The sequence below is a fragment of the Trachypithecus francoisi genome, unplaced genomic scaffold (assembly GCF_009764315.1).
Source record: "Trachypithecus francoisi isolate TF-2019V2 unplaced genomic scaffold, Tfra_2.0 Lachesis_group14, whole genome shotgun sequence".
Classification (NCBI taxonomy): domain Eukaryota; kingdom Metazoa; phylum Chordata; class Mammalia; order Primates; family Cercopithecidae; genus Trachypithecus; species Trachypithecus francoisi.
In genome coordinates, this window is record NW_022681459.1 from 17,230,202 (window position 1) to 17,238,533 (window position 8,332).

The 8,332-nt window shown below is 36.3% G+C and overlaps 1 protein-coding gene across 1 annotated transcript; it reads right to left on the reverse strand.

Moving 5' to 3' along the window:
* Nucleotides 1-350: 350 nt before the first annotated feature.
* CLDN8 (claudin 8) lies at nucleotides 351-2,510 on the reverse strand. The gene has a single exon (XM_033232266.1). The coding sequence runs from the start codon at nucleotides 2,287-2,289 to the stop codon at nucleotides 1,612-1,614; it is 678 nt and encodes a 225-aa protein (XP_033088157.1). The 5' UTR covers nucleotides 2,290-2,510; the 3' UTR covers nucleotides 351-1,611.
* Nucleotides 2,511-8,332: the final 5,822 nt, after the last annotated feature.

Sequence of the window (8,332 nt, forward strand, 5' to 3'; positions counted from 1 at the left end):
TTATTTATTATTTCTCAGGAGTAGAAATATATATTTAGCTACAGTAAATTTTTCAAATGTGGCTGTTAAATATACATAATATTTATAACATATAGATTTGTTTGAATTTATAGTACTATCTTAACTTATAAATATGTTATCTGCATTGAATATTGGTATAGGAATCCAATGATTATAAGGTATATTGTTGTTAAATAACATAGAGTAATTTATATTTTCAAAAATAATGCTCTGTTTAATCTTTACAAGGCAACCTTGACATTCTTTCTCAATTTGGAGAATAAAAAATATCAGGATTTTCAAAACTCTTCTACAAGTTAATAAAACAGAAATAAAAGGAGACTAGTGAATGAATGTCAAATAATTAGAAAAAAGTACAATTTATTAATATAAAAGTATAAAGCAATTAGAACACATTCATTTAAGCTAGACAGACGTCGACACAAACTTTCAAATTGGATTGTCAGTTTCATCAAATTTGGAATAAACAGAAAAATACAGTATTTACAGATTTTAGTAAAACTAAACAGAAACGGTACAAGAAGGAAATTTATTTTTCACAGAACAAAAATGTCAATTTTGACTTAGGTACCCACATAGGAGCAGGTGAAGTTCTCAAAGGACAACTTTATTTTTTTTTGTTGTTTTTTTTGGTAAGTAAATGAAAACCAAGCCATATTTTTCTGCTCTTTTATTTATATTGATGAAACCTCAAAGTCTATACTCAAATACTTATTAAAATGTACCCATACATAAATGATTTCTTGTCAAAATGCATCATTCTTCTTCAAATACAAAAACATAATAAGAAAAAATATTTTCACTTTTCTAAAACCATCACTTTTTCTTAGATCACACTTTTATCTTTCCTCTGAGTGTAGCCCTGGAAAAGCAGTTTGAATGCAAAGCCTCTTGACAAAATATCTGCTTTTAAAAAATGTTAATTTAATATACAAGAAAACAAAAGCCTCTGGGAGAAGAGGATAAAGAAGTTAGGATTTCCAACTCCTAGGCTAAAAAACAGCATATCAGAAAGCCATTCAATTTCCTTTACAATGCTGATTAAATCCTTCATTTTAACCTTCATTATAAATGGAGGACATTAATCCCTAAGCTGTTTTTAAGCAATTAATAGTAACCTTCTTCAATCCTGTCCATGATTTCCCTGAAAAGCAATAGTTGAGTTCTATTTATTCAGTGTAATGGATTGGCATTTCATTTCAAATAAAACCATATAAGCATGTCTCTATGTGAGATAGAAATGTTACACTCATCTATGTACATAATGCTATGTCATGGAGAAATTACAGTGGTAAAATAATGCAGTCTTTAGCAATGTCATTTTGAAGTAAATGATAAAAAGAGTAGACGCTTGAATCATCTTAGAAAACAAATTACTGTACTTTCTAGAACAATAAAAGCATTGGGTTTAATATCTCATTCTGCTGAAATAGCTTATAGAATCATAAATAGCTGATGCACAGTTTCTGTAATTAAGATTAAGCAGTTAAGAACAGTAAATCAAAGTTTCTTTGGGGTCCATTTTGAGAAAATAATAGAGATTTTAATCATTTGCATGGCTTTATAGTAAAGTTATAAAAACATACACAACTACACATACTGAGATCTGGAGTAGACGCTCGGTGACTTCTTTTCCATGTGATAACTTCTTTGGGTTGTGCGATGGGAGGGTATCGAGTATCTGTAGCTACTGCTCTTTTCGTTGCAACAAAAATTACAACAGAACAGGGCTCCTCCAACAATGAGCACGAGTGCAGTGGTCCATCCTATGTAGAGGGCTTCTCCAAGCTCACGTTTTTGGGCGACATTCACTATCGGGTTATAGAAATCTCTGATGATGGCATTGGCAACCCAGCTCACAGGGATGAGCACCACCATGCCCGTGATGATGAAGATGATTCCAGCTGTCAGCAGAATGTGGGCCTTCACCTTCTCATTGTCCCCCGTGCACCTGGTGCATTTCATGCCAAGGATGGCCATCATGAAAGCCAAGAAGGACATTACGGAAGCAGCACACATCAGTCCTCTGGCTGCCTGTAGGTCCGGAGAAAGAGCCAACAGGGAATCATAGATTTTGCACTGCATCCTGATGTTAGCCTGCCTCACGCAATTCATCCACAGTCCTTCCCAGAAGTTTTCAAAAACCACGATGTTGTTTTCAATGAAGGCCGACACTCTCCACTGAGGCATGACGGTGACAGCCACTGTGCCCACCATTCCAACACCACCAAGAAACAGCCCAGCAATTTCTAAGGCATGGGTTGCCATTATCCCCTGGGATGGATTGTAGTCAGCTGGACTCCTGAGCTGCTAGTTCTGCTTTGAAGCAAGGTTCTCTGTGCCACAGAAGAGAACAGTTTTTCCTGTAGTAATGAACTCAGAACCCAGTGGCTTTTCAAATAAGAGCTGCTTTGCTACTTCTGGCCAGATAGTATCCAGTGCTGGCTGGCTGAGATGGCCCTGCTATTGGCTGCAACAGGTAAACTTACAAATCAGGTGTGGCAACTTTCTCAGCCAATAAAAGGTGGACGGTAACCCAGGTGTGTCTAAACCAACACTTGGGTGCTTGTAACGGCTAGACCTGCACATAAACATTCTTTATACTTCTCGGTCTTCCAAGAAGACAGCAGTATGTTTACCTGTAGGCATAGTTATAAGTGGTTGCATAAGCATCAAGAAATGAGCCAATCCCTTGTAATGTGAAAGGTGCACCTTGTACAGGCAATTCTGAAACTTTTAGTAAGAGCTGCTGGGACCAAGGGATAAAATAAAATATCTGCCGAAGAATTTTGCAATGCTGTTGAAATGCCAAAGTGAAACGAGAGTAGGGGATTGAAAGATTGCTTTTACCTGGGAAACCACATTCTTTGGGACACATGTGATCCAAGTGATTGATTTAATTTTTCCACAACTTCAAAGCAAGCTCTACTTTGGTGAAATCAGGGAACAGATCATGCCAGAGGACAAAATAAACTAAAGTAATTAAATACACAAGGCTGTCCTTCTCCTTGGCACTTAAAACATATCGGGGTTCTTTAAGCCAGAAAAATTACTTATTGGCACTTTTCTGATAATCTTCATTTATAACAACAACAAAAAAAATTGCCAAAATAAAAGTCACCAGATAATTTTCTTATGTAGCCAGGACTATAGCATTTAAACAAGCTTACGAGCTTATTTTGTGGTGCTATTCTTGCTGCTTTGTCTTCCTGGGCTGAAGGAACGAGAATTCTGAAGATGTCTCAAGACCCTTGGGTCTATGCAAACGGCCAATATTTCAAAATAAAATATTTACAGGACAAGGGAACTATATTTTCTAAACTGTGTTATATTAGGTATTAACCAAATATGTTTTCCTACCTTTTAATATTATGTCTGCAGTAGGACATAGAAACTCCTAAATGCAAGACAATGTGAACTTTCTTCTCAAAATAATGATGATCTAACAGTGGTGCTATACTAAGCATAAATGTTTATCTGAGAAAATTTCACCAGCAATTTTCTTCTGGAGATCACCTTGAGCTCTCTGTCTGATCTTTCCAAACTTTAAGCTGCACTTTATTTTCTTTTCTTCTTAACATCATAAAAAATGATCTTCTCTTTACAGTTTTACTTTCTCTCTGCTTCATCGGACTACCTTAAATCCAAATATGGGAGAAAATCTTTTCTGCTCACTAATTAAACTTTGTGAGTTTCATGGTTCCAAAAATCTGAGTCATTTATGGATATTATTAAAACAAAAACTATATGGTAGAAAGGGCAAAAGGAGGATAAAGTAGACTGTCTTCTAAAAAAGAAGTAGGATGCATAGTAGTCTGAGTTGTTATAATTTTGTTAAACAGACATTATAAATGTAATAAAAAGTTAAAACTTAATATTTACAGAAATTTTCTCACTTCTTGACCTGCTAGGTGCTAAATTTCAGGGTGTCCCTTAGGCTGATGTAGAAAATATGCGGCATTTTCTTCATCAAGTTTTTATCCATTACAGATTTGTGGTGGAGGGGGACTTAGATTAATCTTGGGAAAATAAGATTTAAGAAGTGAGCAGAAAATATTTTCTCCCATATTTGGATTTAAGGTAGTCCGATGAAGCAGAGAGAAAGTAAAACTTCAAAGAAAAGATCATTTTTATGATGTGAAGAAGAAAAGAAAATGAAGTAAAGCTTGAAGATTTTTCCTTTTGTGCAATCCACAAAAGGAAAAATGACATCTAAACAGAAGACATTTTTAATCTTTACTTGTCAAACTGGGAAAAAGGAGTCATTGACAGAACTGAAAAATGAAAAAGAAATAATACAACTGGTTGAGATAATGACTAAATGAAACCACATTTTAAGGGATGTCAAGGCATATATTGATTCATTGAAATTTCTTTTCGAATTCCTGTGTGGCCTGTTTCTTAGGAGCTCTGTTTAAATATTGCTGACTATCCACATCAACACAGGAACGCATGAGACAGAAGCAGAAAGCTCTGCCTCTGAGTGCCTCAGCCGTCGTGAGAGCTGTGTCCCAGGTACGCATTCATATTTCTTGGCTTTGTGTATTACCAAACCTCTCTTCCCTTAAGGCTTGAACTTTACCAGGAACTTGTTTTACATAACAATATTTTCCGGCCGGGCGCGGTGGCTTAAGCCTGTAATCCCAGCACTTTGGGAGGCCGAGACGGGCAGATCACGAGGTCAGGAGATCGAGACCATCCTGGCTAACACGGTGAAACCCCGTCTCTACTGAAAATACAAAAAAAAAAACTAGCCGGGCGAGGTGGCGGGTGCCTGTAGTCCCAGCTACTTGGGAGGCTGAGGCAGAAGAATGGCGTGAACCCGGAAGGCGGAGCTTGCAGTGAGCTGAGATCCGGCCACAGCACTCCAGCCTGGGCGGCAGAGTGAGACTCCGTCTCAAAAAAACAAAAAAAAAACAAAAAAAACCCACAATATTTTCCTTATTTTGAAAATATTAGATACTTTACTATTGAAATTTTTCTAGCCAAAAGATGAGGATCTGAGTGGGAAATTAACACTAGGTTCACATTAGAATTATTGTAGAGGTAATTCCCTACTAGGAAGTGGCCCAGGGCATCCAAATAGGTTCCTTGTCAGACAATGATACAGTTAACTCCATAATATTTATATATAACCATGTCCTAAAAGACACTGGAATAAAAAGACAGAAAAAAAATGGTAATATTGAGTTTGCTAAAGACAAAAGGGGCCTAAATTCAAAGATGAAAGGAAACTGTTTATCTACTTTTCTGTCCTGCTGCAATGATTAACTTGGCTACAAAATTCAGATAGTGGTAATAGAGATATAATAGATTAATAACATTTTCACTCTAATTTAGAACTACAGAGCAAAATATATCGATTATTCAGTAGTCTGTACTTTCATTTCCATGAAGAACCACAATACCACCAAGAACCCAAGAGAGAAATGAGAGCTCATGTCAACCCCCTCTCCACCCTCCCTCAGGCTTTTCTTTCTGTCAGCATCATCATAAGGCATGATTTAAGTTTAGCAATTAAATTTGCTAAACTGCATTTAGCCTTGATAATAGCATAACACAGACAAATGCTTTTTCTTCCTAAATGATAACATACAAATCACTATCAGATTGTCTTATGCCCAGTAATCCTTAATCCAACTCAACTCCACAGTCTTGGATTATCTATTAATTCTTATCACTGTTTGAAATAATTTTTGCTTCTGCCTATCAAGCAAAGGTCAATTTCTTTTGTTTTCTGGATTTGCTTTGTAGTTTTCTGTTGTGATGACAGTTTTTCAAGTGTGTTTATTTTTAACTATGTTTCACTGTTAATTAACCATACTTGGCCAACCATCTTGTCCTGAGAGAGTAAGTGAACATATCAATAGATCTCTGTGTTGTTTCGAAAATACTGTTGCGCATTGTTGTATGTTCTCTTGAACCACCATCTTGTTTGTTTTCCATGATGACCAGCTATGCTTCCAGTTCTCTATCCTCTTAAGTGTTCTGTATTCATTAGCAGCCCTCTCTTTTTACCACTTCTCTCTCTCTTTTTTTTTTTTGAGACGGAGTCTCACTCTGTCACCCAGGCTGGAGTCCAGTGGCTTGATCTCAGCTCACTGAAACCTCTGCCTTCCAGGTTCAAGCGACTGCCCTGCCTCAGCCTCCCGAGTAGCTGGGATTACAGGTGCACGCCACCACACCTGGCTAATTTTTGTATTTTTAGTAGAGGCATGATTTCACCATGTCGGCCAGGCTGGTCTCGAACTCCTGACCTCAAGTGATCCACCCACCTCAGCCTCCCAAAATGCTGGGATTACATGCGTGAACCATCGTGCCTGACTGCTCTTTTCACCACCTCTGTGTGATCTATTTTCAATTGCTCTGCTTAAAAATGAACTCTTTCCTGTATGGAAATTGTCTAGTATTTTAGCCAATTCAAGCTGCTTTAACAGAATACCACAGACCGAGTGGCTTGAACAACAGAAATTTATTTCTTATTCTTCTGAAGTCCCAGATCAGGGTGCCAGTGTCACTGTAAGGACCCGTTTCCCATTTTACAGAAGGCTGTCTTTATGAGGTGACTTCACATAGCAGGGAGAAAGTGTGAGCGCTAGTCCCATTCCCTTCTTATAAAGACACTAATACCATCATGAAGATTTCACTTTGATGACCTCATCTACCACTCCCAAAGGTTCGCTCTCAAACACCTCACTTCCAAATCCCATCACACTGGGGCTTAACATTTCAACATATGAATTTAGTGGGGACACAAATATATAGTCCATAACATCTAGCTCCTAACAAATTCAAGCAGTCAAATTTGCGTAATTCTGAAGGTCTATTTGTGCTTAAGAACTTCACCCATATTATATCACCCATAACAACATTTCATTTTTCCAAGATGAAAAAAGACTGAACATGAATTAAAAAAATCAATGATAGAAATAGTGTTATGGATATGTTTTTACCTTTCTTCTGCTTTACACTGCATTTTAAAAAATTAAAACCAGAGTGTAGGATGAATTCTGATATATTTTGAAAGATAGATCTGTGTACTTCATGTGATATATTTGATGTCTCTACTAAAGTACTGGAAATCCAGGGAGAAAACTGAAAAAAAACAAAAATGTATACTGTGGAAATTTTCCTATAAATTAATGAGTAATTTATATGTGGAGAATTGATGTTAAATACCCTAATTCTAATGATTTCAAGAAAAATTTCAAAAAAGGTAGAAATTGCTAGTAATAGCAGCTACTGAGTATTAAATGTTCTCTATACAATAGGTTCTTTATATCACTCTACCTTATATTTAAAACATTTTTAGAAAGCAGGGGTCATTACTCTCCTTTTATAATTGAATAAATTAAAATTCAAGAGAGACTGCCTTTTTTAAGTCCACACAGACTTTGCTGGTTGAATCTACGGAAATAGAATTCAGAGGCGGACCCAAAGCCCACGTTCTTTTCTGTATTGCCTACCGTCTCCTTAAAGAGAACTAGAGAAACAGAATTTCTTATATTGGCATATATGGTCAGAGTTAATTAAGATATAAAATATGTTCAAAACATTTTTCTTCTTTGCTTAGCACATTGTTGAAAACATTTTGCATGGCCAACCTTTGCAGTTTTTAAAACATACCTGCTTCACTGAAATGTGAAACCTACTTCTTTAGATACTCTATTCAAAGGAGTTTCTGCTGGGGAAATACTGGCAATTTCAATAAAATTATTCCTTATTTAGAATTTAAGAGAGTTCCCGTGCTGAAGTTACCACTGGCACCCCTTTCTCCTCCACCTCCCATGATTGTCCACATCTTCATGGTTCCTTCATTACAGACTAGGTCGTGATACTGAATGACCTAACCAACACTGAACAAGTATTTGGCTAAAGTAAGCATTAAACAATTTCAATGCAATGACGTGAACAGTTTCATGTGCCTGTGCCCTCAGCTAATTATAATACAGAGAAATTTTCCTTTGTATTTTATAGAGACTTCTTAGTGACCAGCAGAGGGATAATTCTATGGTTACCTTCATTAGTCCATTAAAATTGCTTTTCCAGGTGACTCACTAACAACTTTTCTTTTTACCGTTTCCAAAGGCAAAAAAAAAAAAAAAAAAAAAATTTAAAGGTTGTATAAAACTGTTTACCACATGGTTATTTTTGGAATTGCTTGAAAAACAAATGTTTTAAAAAATCTCTCAATCTCCCATAATAATCCTTTCTACTGAAATGTAAAACATAATATGCAGCCTTGAAAAAGGAGAACAAAGGGTCCATAACAAAAGTTTCTGGCCAGGCAGAGACTGTAATTAGTACTAAA

Excerpts from the sequence above, each read along its gene's own strand:
- CLDN8 (XM_033232266.1), bottom strand. The coding sequence starts at position 2,289 with ATGGCAACCCATGCCTTAGAAATTGCTGGGCTGTTTCTTGGTGGTGTT.